The 16,168-nt window shown below is 30.7% G+C and overlaps 1 protein-coding gene across 19 annotated transcripts in view; it reads right to left on the bottom strand.

Annotated features, from left to right (window-relative positions):
* Positions 1-16,168, bottom strand: part of Msn (serine/threonine-protein kinase msn) — a 79,729-nt gene that overhangs the window by 45,255 nt on the left and 18,306 nt on the right. For 14 of the 19 annotated variants that reach the window (XM_076391582.1, XM_076391594.1, XM_076391592.1 and 11 more), the window contains 8 exons: positions 15,765-15,821; positions 8,705-8,749; positions 8,338-8,620; positions 7,290-7,501; positions 6,265-6,493; positions 5,931-6,191; positions 5,618-5,799; positions 5,076-5,096 (listed from right to left, as the gene is read on the bottom strand). In XM_076391582.1, coding sequence (XP_076247697.1) covers positions 5,076-5,096; positions 5,618-5,799; positions 5,931-6,191; positions 6,265-6,493; positions 7,290-7,501; positions 8,338-8,620; positions 8,705-8,749; positions 15,765-15,821 — 1,290 coding nt within the window. The remainder of the gene's footprint in view (positions 1-5,075; positions 5,097-5,617; positions 5,800-5,930; positions 6,192-6,264; positions 6,494-7,289; positions 7,502-8,337; positions 8,621-8,704; positions 8,750-15,764; positions 15,822-16,168) is intronic. The other 5 variants (XM_076391595.1, XM_076391593.1, XM_076391586.1 and 2 more) reach the window with 3 other exon arrangements.

The raw sequence follows: 16,168 nt of genomic DNA on the forward strand, positions 1-16,168 counted from the left end.
ACAATTCATTGGTAAAGGTACTCTAATATTTTAACTTTTTCCTACAAGTTTATTTAAAGAGCAGAGTATATTCACATCTTATAAATTCTGTAAAGAATCAATGGAACAGATAAGGTTTTAGTGTGTAATAATAATCGGAAATCACTTTCATTCAGTTATAAAAACAATTAGAAGCTTTCAAATTGGATCAAAGAATGGCCCTTATAAGATCATGATACATGAATAATGAATAAAATTAATATACGACCTCTTGAATCAAAGAAAACTGTTGCTGATTTAATGTTCTTATTCACGCTAATCAATGATTTTGTTAGTTGCCAGCAACTTCTCTTGTTAATACATTTTATTGCACCCTCAAGGAAGCTGAGAGATACTCTACTACATTTAGTAACTCGGAGTCTTTAAATCGCGCATCTATATCAAAACATGAACATACTCTGTGGCCACTTCAACTTTTTGAATGGAAGATTTCTTGTAAAAATTTATTATTGAGAATATTATAAAGCTATGTAACACGTCTGTTAGCCATTTGACTGGTATTCTTGTACCTATATTGATTTCCCATTTTTATACTCTATTGACACTTCATCCTGTTTCCGAATAAATAATAAAAATAATAAACGTTATATGAAATGTATAAAATGTAACATGGAAGCGTTTCAACTAATACAGTATTGTGCGAATTAATGTGAACATAGAGATTCTTTGGGACTTTTACACATGACAAACATTAACTCATTCCATGTCAATATGAGTATAAAAACTCATTTATATCAAAAGTGAACACATTTTTCTGAACAATCAACATAACATATTGCATCCTTACCTAAAATTAATTTTATGTACAGCACAGTAATTCAGTAAAATACCTGAGTTTACGTTAATTCGTACAATACTGTAATTTTTTGCGAATTTATCTGTATATTTTTTTATGTCGAATAAAGATAATGTTTCAGTGCAAAAATGTACAATTTCGTTATTGTACGTACGAAAAATATTGTCCTACAAATATCATACTCATTGAACCATTTTTCTTCTTCTAACATTTTCTTTTAATTACTTTAGCGCCCTGTATTTTAGTTATAAGAGTAGATATAATTCATAATTACTTTGGAACTGCAAGTGGCTCATGCATTCCGACTTCCGCATGTAAGTACCTGTTGAAACATATACCCCCGCTCCATTCGTCACTAACATTTATCATTAATAACATACATTCGGTAATTCGCCATATATCGCAAAAAATTCAAGTTCTCTTTTTATTATAAATACTGAAAATATTTAGAGTTATATCATATTTAGAATCACTTTCATCAGAAAAACAGCAAGAATCAATTGGAGAAATTCCTGTGAAAACCCAATGAGAAATATAGAAGTCACCACTTTCACTAATGAAAGACCTGTTGCTATCTTTGTATTTATATGTGAGGTGTTTGGAACCCTCGCTGTAAGAGGATCTGACTCGAGTACCCAAAAGATAAAAAAATGGTCTTCTTCGACAGATTTCAAGAGACCTTTCAGTGGAAAAAGAGATATCGTGGTGAGAAAAGTTCAACTTTCACGGAACCGACATGGTTCGGACACTGGAGGCAAAATAAGGACTAAAATGACAGCCAGGCAGGTAGGTCGATGAAAACTACCTTTATCTCTCAGATGTGTCTTCCCTTCACGCTCCTTCATATGTCGTATATGTCGTCGTACAGTATTGCCTCAATAAAAGTTCATTACTTTCAATCACTTACATGTACAAGGAATGAAAGAAATTTATTTCTAAGTTTACGCCTTAGCAGCTTAAATTTACCTTTTCGAAGTCAAGGAGAAGGTAAATTGAAAAAATAGTTTCAAGGGAATTTGAATCTCCATCGAACTTGTATCGAAACAACACTAACATGCAAGCTCACGCAGGGCAACGTGGAGGAAAGACAATTACAGGAGTAGGAAGTAGCCTTCATCGGCCTGTTTGGTTGCCACCAACTTTAAATCGATATTCTGAAGGGGTTGCAGTCTTCTTATGACCAAGAATCAGGATAGCTAAGCGAGCACCATTGTGCTATGTACATATGTACATTACTGTTATTGTAAATGGAATGCAATATCGTTTACATTAAGTTGATTGTATTCTCATCAAGCAAGCGTTGCCAAAATATTAATAACTTTTATATACAAATAGAGCAAAAGACAAAGAATGTATTCTGTATTAGCGAATGACCTATATTAATATTAATGCCTGTCTTATCTCTTTCAACGAGCCTTAACATGAAGGCGAGAATAATGATGTGTATGTATCCTATTTTACAGTACCTTACAAAACACTAAGAACCTTGTGATACACTATTTACCCAAGTAAATCTCAAGATTGAAGGAAAGGTTAATAGAGCTGGGCAAAAACAACGACAAAACTCATAAGATATTCAACTGACGATTACCAGAAGTCTACAGAATTAATTCTATACTTTTATAGAATGTCTAATACTATGTGGAACCTACTTCAAGGATTGATTCAGCTTTTGAAATAAAAAAAAAAATTCATATAAACGTTCTTATTAAGTTCTACTCTTTCCGACCTATTTACAAACTATATTTGATATCTTTCATATGGGCATTTGATGACTGTAGACATTCTATCCTAATACTTTGTGGATCAATTCAATGCATTCTGTCTATAAAAGCATTGTTGTACTCCAATGTAAAAATGAAACCCATTGAAATCATTGATCCAGTTTTTTCCGACACTTACTTTCATTGACAACAATTCATCGATTCCAGATTTGACCGACAAAAATTTTGATCGATAACAGCTTTAGACGACGACAGTATAGATCGGTGTGTAAGCTAAATGTCCCAATACCTGGATGCATAAGATGTCACATGTCTCAGCAAGTGGATAACCTAAGAATGTACGCTCCGAAACTTGAATTGCATCTCAGTAACTGAATATACTATTTTATGATACTATTTCTTCTCTTTTTTTTTATGAGGTACATTAGAATTGAAATTTAATCGTAAGTAAAGCAAAACGCTTAAAAGAGTGAGTAAATTAATTCCAAGATGTCTATGAGCTTGTCTCGATATTAAGATAGTCATTTCAAACATGTTTTATAAAGGTAATTGGATAACAAATAACAAAAGAGAACACTCGTTATATCTTATAAACAAGGACAAAACAGGACACATGTTTATATGAGCTTTTTTGTTGTTTTCAGATGCAAAATCAATTTTGACATAGGTCCTACGTATTACGAGACAACCTATACAGAATGAGCCCTGAAGTTATACAGGGTGGTTCACCAGATATTACCATCTCGATTTACATCATTATTATGATACACAACCAAAAATAATTCAGATAGAGTTGAAAGCTTTCAAAAGGGACACATTCTGATGTTATGAATTTTTTTGTTGGTGGACGTGCATAGGACATATGGAGGACATTAATGTCTTTTTTTAAATGAGATCATATATTTTTTATCGCACCAATCAATACAGCTTGGTATTCTTTACAAAAAAGTATTAACCTATTTATGACTAAAAATCATCAGTTTAGGAAATATTTTGATTTTAATGTAAATTAAAATATCCAAAAGCGGCTAAATTTTACATAAAAACATAGTTGAACTTCTCTTAAAAGTTTGCACTTTACAACATAGTGGACTACAATTGTAAACAAGGCTAACATTAAATAGGAGGTCATGAATAGGTTAATATCTTCATGTACCCTGTACGCGTACACATAAAAAAACTAGTAACATCAGAATGTGTCTGTTTTGAAACCTTTCAACACTATCTGAAACATTTTTAGCTACATATCCTAATAATGATGTAAATCGAGGTGATAATATCTGTTGAAACACCCTGTATACAGGCGAGCACCAAGTGATTCATTATATAAAAAAAATAATAATATGAAAATAGTATAAAATAAAATTTTTTGTTCAATGTTTTCGAGAAAACTGTATATATGCGTATATATAAAGTTATAAACTATAATGGACGTTTGCTTGAGGTACAGACTATACCATACAATATCAATAAATCAAAAACTATACGCATGTATTGGAACAAGTATACATTATTTCGTATCTGCATGAAAATCCGTATCGAATAGTTTTCTTAAATATACAGATTGTAACAAGTATATATTGAAATATTTTAAGGAGTGGTAGAATACCCCAATTAAATCACAAAATGTCCTATAACATAGTATTTGATCTGCTTTTGTTTTGCAGTAATAATACTTTAAAATTAACATGTCCATACGGTAAGCTAACAGTCGGAGAATTGAATACTTTTACAGATACATTAGGAAGGAACAGTAGAAGAAAAAAGTTTTAATACATTTTGCTGTATCCCTCATAGTTTAATTTTTATGTTGTAGGACATTTTGTGATGCAATTGGAGTATGCTACTACACCTTAAAATATTGAAATATATACTTGTTACAACCTGTAGAATGAAGAATACACTTCCACTGTTTGGCTAAGTATGTGCAGTAGAATCTATAAATTTAGTCGAACGAATTGTACTGTCTTATTTAGGTTTATAAATTCAGAAAACGGAAAAGACGTTACTGACAGCCTCCCATATTGAGTGAAATACGCTAGTTTCTTAGCAATTCGGTATGAACAAAATAAATAAAAGTGAAATTTGTTATAAGATCATTAGTGCATATGAGAAGATGCTAATTTGTATATACACATACTTAATTAATTCAAAAATTTGAAAGCTTTATATTATAAAGTATGCCACAATTTGTATGATGTGCCATTTTACATGTAAGGACATTTGACAAAGCATCATATGAGATCAAATAAAATCATAATGCCATTCTATTATTGGCAGCAGAGTTTTAGGCGCCTGCAAGCATACTAGAACATTTTAGACTGATTACCATCATACGTGAAATTAAGACATATGTTAATAGAAGATTTGCTGCATAGTTCATGTAGTATTATTTTGTAAATGACCCATGTATGTGATTAGCATTGCTTTGTGTGAAAAGAAAAATAATTGTGATCGTATGTATAAATGTGGGTCGAAAGTGTAACATGTAAGAAAAATAAGTGTTGTGTTCTTACCTCTGGCCTCCTTGGCGGCAGCTACGGTACGTGTGAACATGAAAAAAAAATAAAAACCGAATGATTTTAGAGTATTTGAGTATTTCGCGTGCTCGCGTGTGTCTGTCTGTCTGTGTTTGTGCGTTTCCGCGTGCACATGTATGTACATACGTGTACACCGACAACATAGATGTATTGCATGTGCGTATATCAAGAAAAAGTAGTTGTACAATTGTATCTGAGCGTCTATTTGCGTAACACAATAGGAGCAAAATAGAAAGAAATTCAGCGTGCAATTTCAATTACAAAAATGTAGCAAAGAAGATCAAGTATACACAGATGTAACAGAATGAGAGTGACAGACAATACGAAAAGTTGGTAAGAAATCATAAGATGGCGAATTAAAACAAACTTATGTGCCTTTCTGCAATTCGCAAAACCCATTATAGTTTTCTGACTACATGTATTAGTTTCTGTTAGCATGAAGTAAATACCGAATAAGAAATTGAAAGAAAAAAAACAGATGTAATTCTTTTTTTATATATAGATTTGAAGAAACCTACCATGGGTTTAAACACGTGGCTGTTCCTCTGGGACGCAGCTTGACCGCTAGAGTTCCCGCTAGCACCTCCAAGGACAGGTGGCTGATGATTAGAAGGTGGTGTAGAAACTTTATGTGACTGTCGTGGATCATCTCTGGGAGTCGGAGGTAATGGCCGAGATGGCGGTTGTGGATCTGGAACTACTACAAAACATAGAAAATAACTATGAAATTCACAAGCAAAAATACTCTGTTTCAATATGATAGTTTTATTACCAAATTGAGATATATAAAAGTAAAAACGAAATCAAATATCGATATTCTATCAAACACACCTATTAGCCTATGAGGAATGGCAGGTCTCGCGGGTGGCCCAGGTTCTGGTATATCTCTTTGAGATCTACTACTCGCCTTCTCTTTAGCAGCAGATGGCTGAGGAGCTACTTCTTGAGTTAAAGTTCTACCTTCTTGAATTTGTTGGAAATTCCTACGTAAAGTATCTCCACCAGGAGCTTGAACAATGGATGAAGGTTCGCCGGCCAATGCTGGCTCGTCTTCTTCATTTTCACTACCACTATATCGATAATCATCTCTCTCTGCAATAAAAGAAAGAACATAGGAACAATTTGTTTACAATTTATTTATGAGATTCTTAAACAACGATGATACCTTTTTCTTGTTTACGCTTTTTACAACGATCAATATGATCTTTGAGTTGTATCCTCACTTGTCTTTCAGTCGGTTGGTCCCGGATAAAAGGATGTTTAAGAAGCTGCTCTGTATATGGCCGTTGATGATAATCTTTTACTAAAACTGTTTCGATAAAACCGTGGAATTTCTTCGCCCACTTTTTCGATTTGAGTCTTGGTGGCGGATTACGTGGTATTAGAAAGAGGGCCTTTTATGTGAATTAAACGTAAATTGCAAAAATTAAATATTATTCTTTTAAGACGGTAATACAGTGTAAGCTAAAAAATCACTTTCTCATTTCAAAAAATCGTATGCTCTGTTCCTAATAACTTTTGTACTTTTTCTTTTTCAGAAATAAAATTTAATTCAAAAACTTTATGATGGAAAAATATACACCTCAACAACACATAGATACAGTAGTGCACGCGTAAATTTCTATAGAGATAGAGGTCGACGTAGAAATTCTCGCATAATAGATCCAAATTTGACTTCAGAACAAAGTTCGAGTTTGCATATGTTTCACCACATTTGGATTACGCTAATCCTCAAAATAATGAGTAGTAGGGTTGGATTATTGGAATTTAGGTGCAACAACTATGTTGGAATTTAAGCATGTACTGCTGTATTGTAGAAATTTATTTTAAGAATAATTGTTCAATTATTTTTACTCAGAGAAAAATTTCTCGTGATTTTAAGACTACAAATGCTCCGTTTGCACCCTGCATTCGAGCGTTGATGGCTAAATTTAAAGAGATAGGATCAATTGGTGATTCTAGACGAAGTGATAGCTGCCCTGACAACTATTTAATGGATGTTATTTTCCGTAACTAAAAGAAAACTACTATAAAAAGAACTATTTCGGTTAATAAGTAATTTCCTAATTAAATTTTGTGTCTCCATCTATTTTTAAAAAAGTTTGGAGTTAAAAGAAATCAGAAAGCAACTTTTGGCCTGCCCAGTATTACACAATGGAAGAGAAATTCGAAAATATGTTGAATACTTACTCGCATTGGATGAAGATCACAAAGCGGTGGCTGCGATTCAGCCATTTCTAAAGCAGTAATCCCAAGTGACCAAAGATCACTTCTATTATCATATGTGGCATCCGGATTTTCATCACAAGCTATTACTTCTGGAGCCATCCAATATGGCGTACCAATAAATGTATTTCTTCTACCTATTGTCCTGTCTAACTGTGCACTAACGCCAAAATCAACTATAACATACAACAAACAATTTTGTTCCGGGAGCCTGTACCCAGATAAAAGGAGGAACAGAAACGAGCAAAATGGAAGATGCCGCACAATAGCATGATGTATATAAATGGTAAGTTAACAAACGGAATAAATGCTTATCTAATTGATTCTAGCAAAATAAGTCAGCCCACTCAGCCATAATCATATAGTCGGGCCACGTAGACTTTCTTTATTTAGCTGAATCAGTCATATCTACTAATCAATGCTTGTAGCGGCAACAAACATGGATTTTAGCGCTATCCTAACTGCCAACTTACCAGCCGTATACAGTACATAAGCAATTTGAGCATAGTCGACCAATTCATGGATAAAAACGATACGAATATAAAAATTCAAATGGAAAGAGGATTTTTTTCTTTGGCTTCTATGTATTTACATCAAGCCTACATAACTGCTGAATTCACAAGAGTAAAAGCGATTTGATAATCAAGTTCTTATATGTAAACTGAGGTTTCCATTCGTCCCTCTTTTCCCAGGACAGTCCCTTGTATTGATAAAATATCCTGATGTCCCTATTCCAAATTTTACCCGTTTACTGTCGTATTTTTCTTTTTTACAAAAATCTGTAGGTAAAAGATTTTATTTCGTGTTTTAGTATAACTTTAATATAAGAACGAATTGACTAAATCAATTGTGTAAATCAATACTCGATAAACATTTGCACGCTTCTAAACGCTCTTTACTCTTGCTAGCCCAGAAGTGCTTCAAAGAGGAACAACTTGAGCAGGCCTAATACATATTACAAAAACGAATATATAAAGAATTATTATATGTAAATAGTAAATGAAACACATACCTAACTTAACTTCAGCATTATCGGTTAACAGGACGTTCTGTCCTTTTATATCCCTGTGAATAACTTTATTGCTGTGAAGATAACTAAGCCCTCTCAATATCTCTCGGGATATATACGCAATCCATTCCTCTTTCAAACTCTGACCTTTAGTCGATTTGACAAGGTCCGTAACGGAGCCAGCTCCGCAATATTCCATAACCAACCACAACTGATCATCTTTTCCAGGAGATGACTTCTTCACGAAGGCACCATAATACGTTGCTATATTTCTGTGATTTGAATACTGCAATATGAACGACGCAGTCCCGTATTAGTTTCAACAATACAATACTACTTTATTAGAATAAATTTAATGAAAATTACTCACTCGTTTTAATACATTTATCTCTAATTTGATTTCTTCCTCTTCATCCTGAAATACAAAGTAACATTATGTAAGTATTATATTATACAAAATTAATTTAAAATACTATAACATTTAATGATTTTTTTTATGATAGTAAAATATTAATTTCAATGATAGCACTTATGAAAATCAGCATTACAAATGCTATACTTATAACCTGACATTTATAACCATTTTTTTTATAAACGATATATTTGTGCAATGGGGGTTAGTACATAGTGTTTTCTCAGAAAATGAATTAGATAATTATCTTTTGCAGTGTGATAATAAAAAATTTATCATATTATAACACGCTTACAATTAATTATCAATGAAATTTTGCCAATGATATAATTTTGTATAAATCTTTAAACAAATAACAAATGTTTTAAACGCAATGCATCACGTAAAACTGGTATGTGTGACTCTGTTTCACCCTTTATCATCCATTAAACAGTGTTTACAACCATATCGACTTTGTTCACTGCTCTTATTTCGGTCATTCAATAATTTTTTTGTATAGCAGTAAAATAATTATTATTTATAAAGCAATTTCATAACTATGCATAAACAAATAGAATTTATCACTTATTTTGTAATAGTAATCGATGCAACAACAAATAACTGATGATAAGTTTAATCCACTCAAAGGAGCAGAAAAGGGTTGTTGATTCATCTAAGAGCAAAAAGTGAATGCAGTGAAACATGCATGGCTAAGGTCAGACATACTGAAGTCAATACAATAAGTCCCTAGTTAGAAACATTTTACGCGTGTTATAAACTCGTTTTGGATTGTCTAAATTAAAACAATCCATATCAATAATTAAAGAGAAAAAACATTTAGTACTATTTCTGCTAATAAATTTTAATTTCGTTGTGAATATAATTACACCACTTTTCTTATTCAAAAATTTCTGTTTTTCAATACGTAAGATAAATATTTTCTTTGAAATGTGCACTAAAAATCTACTTACATCTTTTCTTAAACTACAGCACACTTTGATAACTACAATCTACATTTTTAACTACACCGATTAAGATATGAAAAAGTTATCATTTTTTCCACAAGTCTATATTATCTCAAAACTTACAATTCTAAATTTTTTTTGAACATATCACTTCATTTGTTAATTTTTTATCAACGAGACACATAAATACTACAATATTAAAACTATAATCCAAAATTGTTTCGATCGAATATCACTGTTACTTTTTCAACAGCAGCTGTTTACAAATTAAACCGGGTCTAGATGATTCAAGTCTGACAATCTTCTGTTATAGAATAGGTTTGACAACAAAAGATTAATAAGGATTATATGTACAAAATTTCTTTGCCAATGATAAATTGCAAACATGAAAATTTAACTGAAGTTTGATGTGTTGCTACATTTTATACAATACATTTGATATAATATAAAAAATGATATAATGCAATTTAATAAATTCTATTCCAAATGTATTAGAATAGGAGATTAATAACAATTTTCTTAATGGTTCTATAATTAAGCGTTTAAATGATAATCCTCTTGATACCATACAACATTTATCTGAAACATTTTTCTGTATCATATCCAATCAGATATTTACACATTTCCAGATAAATAAACACATTGTAGATAAGAACACGACTGTTATTGTAGTTGAAAATTATTCTCATATGCCAGATAATACACTACATGAATTAAGTTAATGATAAATAATAACGAAACTTGTAAAGACTGTGAAAACGTTTAGAATAATTATAATTTAGAATCTGCAGCAAATAATAATTTGAAGGATACAAAAGAAAAGATTGAATATAATCCGACCTTTACAAGTAAAACAGGTTCAATCGACAGCTGTTTGATATTTGTAAAAATACAAACATGTGATCTACAAAATACACTTCACGAATAAAGATCTCCTTGTATGCACAATAAAGTACGTGAAGTTCTCAGAGACTATTTCTTCTGGGCAAACAAACTCGACTTCAGAACTTGGCAAGAACATAAAGAAGCGAATGTACACAGGAAATTACAAATTAAGGAGGAAAAATAATTAAAGAAGAAAATTAGATTAGAAATTCAATTAATAAAGAAAGAAAAGTCCAAAAAAAAGAAATAGCAAAAGTACTGAAAGTGAAATCAGAAAAAATATATCAAGTTTATTCATAAATATTATAGATAAATTGGTAAAAAATATAAAAAATAAAAAGCTAATAAAATACATGACACAAATATGAAACCAAAGATACACAAAAAATAAAAGGAGTAATTTATCTTTTTTTTTCCAATAGAAGTTATCAAATTGCATAATATATTTTATAGTGAATTACTTATCACAATAATTTGTTTTATCTATGTGTATTTAATACATTGATGACATCGTAAACACCGTGTAACTAACAGAAGTATGTCAGTATTCGATAAACATTTAGTTTTGATATCTCTAAAAGTATTAACACTATTCTCGAGGTAATTTTGACTATTTTACTATTGCATAACAACAAATTATAAACCAATTATAAATTATAAACCAATAATAATCCTGAGTTACTTCGTGTCTATTCCTATCTTCTTTACAATCCTCTAATCTTAAATCTTTAAACCTTATAAAATTCAGTGAAGCAGGAAACTAGAAGATGCAAAATTTACTTCTCAGATAAAAGATAATAGCTAAAACCTCAAATTATTAGTTTATACAGAGTACAGTATACTTTTCACATTATCGTATTCTGTGGTCAAGAAGGAAAATTGGGAATGAGTGAATATGTATAAAGCATCATATTTTATCTATTTTATGACAGATAATGCTAGCAGTACTGACTGTTGCTTACGAGCTATCGCTTATATTCAATTCTTCTCAGTTATTTCGAAAGAAAGAACATTAAACCTAAATAGACTACTCATCTCGAGACAAGGTGACGGTTCTGAATCATCATCGTTCAAGATTGCATTGCACAGGATGCCCCAAATAAAGCGATACAAGTTGTTTTCTCAGAAACTAATGAAGATAACAACCACATTGTTTTGTCTTTAAATTCAACAGTTCAGTTCAAGTTTTTGGCGGAGACTGTTAGGGAAAAACGAAAGTCTACATTTTCTAAGTGGACAGTTGTATCCTTTTTTGTTATTCGAATAGCTCTGATAAAAGTGCATAACATTTACTTGAACCATTACTTCTTTTTATACATAGTTAAAAAGTTATAGTGAAAATTAAAATTGATTCTAAGAATTATGTTTAATGACAAGTATTTTGACTATTCTGAGCTACCTCAATTCTGTTTACAAACATTACTTTTTAGCTCTAAGTGGTGATAAAAGAAATGATTTTTTTTGAACATTTTGTTAATAATGTTTAAATTTGCTAGGAAGATAAACAAATAGTTTCAGTATTTCCGTCTTCCTCGTGGACGAAATATTTAAAATGACTAACTGTGATATGAGTGTTGATATGTTATTAGTCGTAGATGAAGGTCATCATAATTATCGTCTAACTGCTACTAAATTCGCTAAGCATTTCCAAATACAAAAATAATATAGGACATTTTTACGTTAAGAAAATTATCTTAATTCATTTCATTACCCATTTGTAGTCCGAGCTAGTTTCACCATTTCATTTCAGTTATTCATTTGCTTAGTTTGCTTAGTTTGTGTTACTGTAACAGTCCAAAAATTGGTAAATCCTAGATTTTACCAGAAAAATCTAGCATTTAACGAACTGATTTGGCAAGTTTCTATGGTAAATGCTAGGATTTACTGGTAAAGCTTAGGATTTATCAATTTTCAGACTTGTACAATAATACATAGATACACAGATAAAAGTAAGTTTTACGACTTCACTTATTGCCATGCAATCACACACTATCACTACCTCCCTTACCATAATATTTTACTACATAAATTCTAGTCTAGAATCTACTAGTTAGTTCTTTGGTTTTTTTTCTCCATACAGTTTTATGTAAAAAAAAATACATAAACCCACTCCGTCAATGGTTCCCAATAGTTTAAACGTTTAATAAAATGACATAATTCTGATATTTTTTCTGATATTTTTTTTTGATATTTTTATCTGATATTCTTCTTTTCGCTTCTCCAAGTCAGTCTCAGAAGAATTGCTTTCCAAAATTATTTATATATGTACGATAAAAAATGGTTCAAGCACATGCTCATCGGTACAATAACAACTCTCCGCATGACAGAAAATGACTCCAAACTTTCAAAGTCCATTCTGAGCTTGAGTTTTATTTACTTTGTATTTTATTACTTTCTATTTGAGTTTTTAATGTATTCATTGAAGATTTGTGTTATTATATTTTTAAATTCTTGATTTTTTATTATTGGCTTCTTTTAAAAATTCATTTCTTTTTAATACTATTACTTTTATTATTAAGGACTATGACCAATTACCACAGGAATCACATATAAAATACAATGTTTGTTTATTTAATACCAATATTAATATTCATATTTATTTTACTTATCTTTACTCTTGAAACTTATATGATAAATTAGTTAATTTTTGTGTACAAAAAATTACATGAAAAACTTTTATTTTTTAATCCATATCAAAAGTGATACATTTTTTTCTTACCTTACATTCCTACAATTACGCCATATCTTTTTAAAAATACACTTTGTGAAGTAAGCTTATAAGAAACCACTAATATATTTCTTTACTAAGTAGTTATCGACAAACACTTGCAAGGAAACTACACGAAGTGATAATTTTCGACTTTGATAAAATTTGTCAGGTTCATAGAGTAGCCGAAAATATTCATTTAGTATTTTTTTATTGGTTTTTATACATGTTAAGGGCGTGAAAACCGCTCCCAAAATTGAAAATGAAAAACATATTTCGTCGGAAGCCGTTGGGTGTAGAAAGAAATTTTGATTAATTAATTAAGTATTGTTAAATGTCGAATTCATCTGTGCAAATGGATTTTAAAAATATCTATATGTTTAAAATATATGACAATTTTTGGTCATTCTTAGAATAATGTTTCCAGATTGTTTCCCATTTTTTTCATAAATTTGCATGTGCATACTATAAGTGCACCAAAATACGGATATTTTGGAATTTCGAATTTTTGCGTTGAAAAAGAAGTAGTGGTGTTCATACCTTATCTGTATTTCGTGTGAAACTACCCAAGAACAAATTATTACTACAAAAATTATACATCTTCATTGTAATTTAATAATTCAGTTTTATCCTGTGTTATTAATTTTTATAAAATAGTAAAAAGCACACCTGGGAAAGAGAATAAGTTCTAAAAGTATATTTCTTAATTGTAACGCATATTATTTCTTTATTTATGGTTTTAATTCTTACAATTAGACAATATTAATTTGCAACATACTATTATAAAATTATAACTAGAAAGAAGTTACCTCATTTATAAACAATTACTAACAACAGAAACCATTCAATAAACTATTTTTATCTAATGCATTAGTCGATACAACGGTTATTTGCACTTTGAGTCTTTCACACGCTTCAAGATGAAAACACCACTTCGTCGGTCATCTTAAGCTATGGTTTTTTTATTATTTTATAAAAATTATTGACACATGACAAAATTAAATAATCGAGATAGCATAAAATTATTATTTCTTAAAATAATATGTTCCAAGCTAATTGTAAACGAAACGCAAATAAACTATGAACGCAATTATTTCTTTTACAATGCAAAAACTTTTAATCGAAAAATATCCATATCTTGTATTTTGGTCTAAAGTATCCACTTCCAAATTTGTGAAATAATTGAAAACATTTTACCTCAAAAATGATCAGAAACATGTCAATCTTCAGTCTATTCTTCAGACAAATAGATATTTTCAAAAAATGGTTGCATACTTCGATGGGTTTATCGTTTCAAAATACAGAATTGACTAATTTCGAGATTTCTTTCTATATCCAGTGATTTCTGAGACATTAGGAGAAATATGTTTTCCACTGCCATCTTTGGGAACGATTTTCATTGACATGTGCAATAGCCAATAAAAAAATACGTAATGAATATTTTCAGCTACTCTATAAATCTGACAAGTTTCATCAAGATCGAATATTATCACTTTAGACAGTTCCTTGTTAGTATCTGTCGATATCAACTTACCATAAAAATATTAGTGCATTCGAAACGTTACCAGAAAATCTTATTGTCAGTAAGAGTCAAAAGCATACACCTTATGAAAATGAAGTTCGTATACTATTTGTGTATAGTATTTTATTTAAGGCTTAGTGGCATTATGAACACTTTAATACATGTAAGATTTATTGAATAAATTCTGTGCTTACGCGACAGAGATGATCAAAAGATTATTTAAATGCAAAATAAAACAAAACACATTATATCTTTATTTGTTATCCTAACTTTTATTCGTGCCGAGTTGATTCTCATTTTTATTTGTAACTTTTATTCGTTAGTTTTTATTTGTTATTTCTACCGTGATTTTGAATAATTTGGTCATCTTTCTCTATGCGACGTTGTCAGTTCGTACATTATACAAATAAATGCTTTCACGTATGAAGCACCATAATATTATGGCTTACATTTTGTGTTGCTTTGAGATTTCAGTACTAACTGGAGGTCATGATTAATGAGAGTCAACTTCGCACGAATAAAAATTACAGATAAATACTGAAATTATCTGCAGCTACAATAACAAATAAAGATAAAATGTGTTTTATTTTACATCTGAATAATTTTTTGCCCATCTCTGTTTCACGATATATGCTCACCTTTAACTCTTATTGTATGTATATATACGTATACTGTTTTCTTTATATTTACATCTGCAACATATCCTATGAGATTGTTCTACATTTTTGTTAATACCTTCGATGAGAATATCAGACAGTTGCGTTCGTAAACAGTTGAATCACGTTTAATTTAGGGCCAATACACACGATTGATATTTTGATGCACGATCTCGTTGCGATCATATTTTCCTCTGCTTTCCCAATCACAAACGACGAAGACAAACATATGGTCGCAACGAGATCGTGCGTCAAAATATCGCTGATGTGGATCGCGCCTTACATTTACAACCAATGTACTTACTTCCGTGACGTCCATAACTTTGATGGCTGCCAACTGACCAGTTTTAGTGTGTCGGCCCTAGAAAATAAAGGATCACCATGTTACTATCTTTAAAGAAACTCAACATCAAAAAATATCGAATATGTACGTCAAGAACACATGACAGGAAAAATTGTAAATGCTAAAAGTTCAAGACAACTCCATATGGAATACATATGAAGCAACTGAACATAAATTCCCAAACATTTTCTCTCTAACCATTAAAATCAAGCATGACATACAGACTTGAATGAAACTGAAATCCGTCTCATGTTACTTTCAAATAACCACTCATAAACTTTCAGAACTACTTATAACAAACTCGAACTCCTTACATAACAATTCTTTTTGCTTCTGTATATGTAGATGTTTAACATTATCCAAAA

The sequence above is a fragment of the Calliopsis andreniformis genome, unplaced genomic scaffold, assembly GCF_051401765.1.
Source record: "Calliopsis andreniformis isolate RMS-2024a unplaced genomic scaffold, iyCalAndr_principal scaffold0022, whole genome shotgun sequence".
Lineage (NCBI taxonomy): Eukaryota > Metazoa > Arthropoda > Insecta > Hymenoptera > Andrenidae > Calliopsis > Calliopsis andreniformis.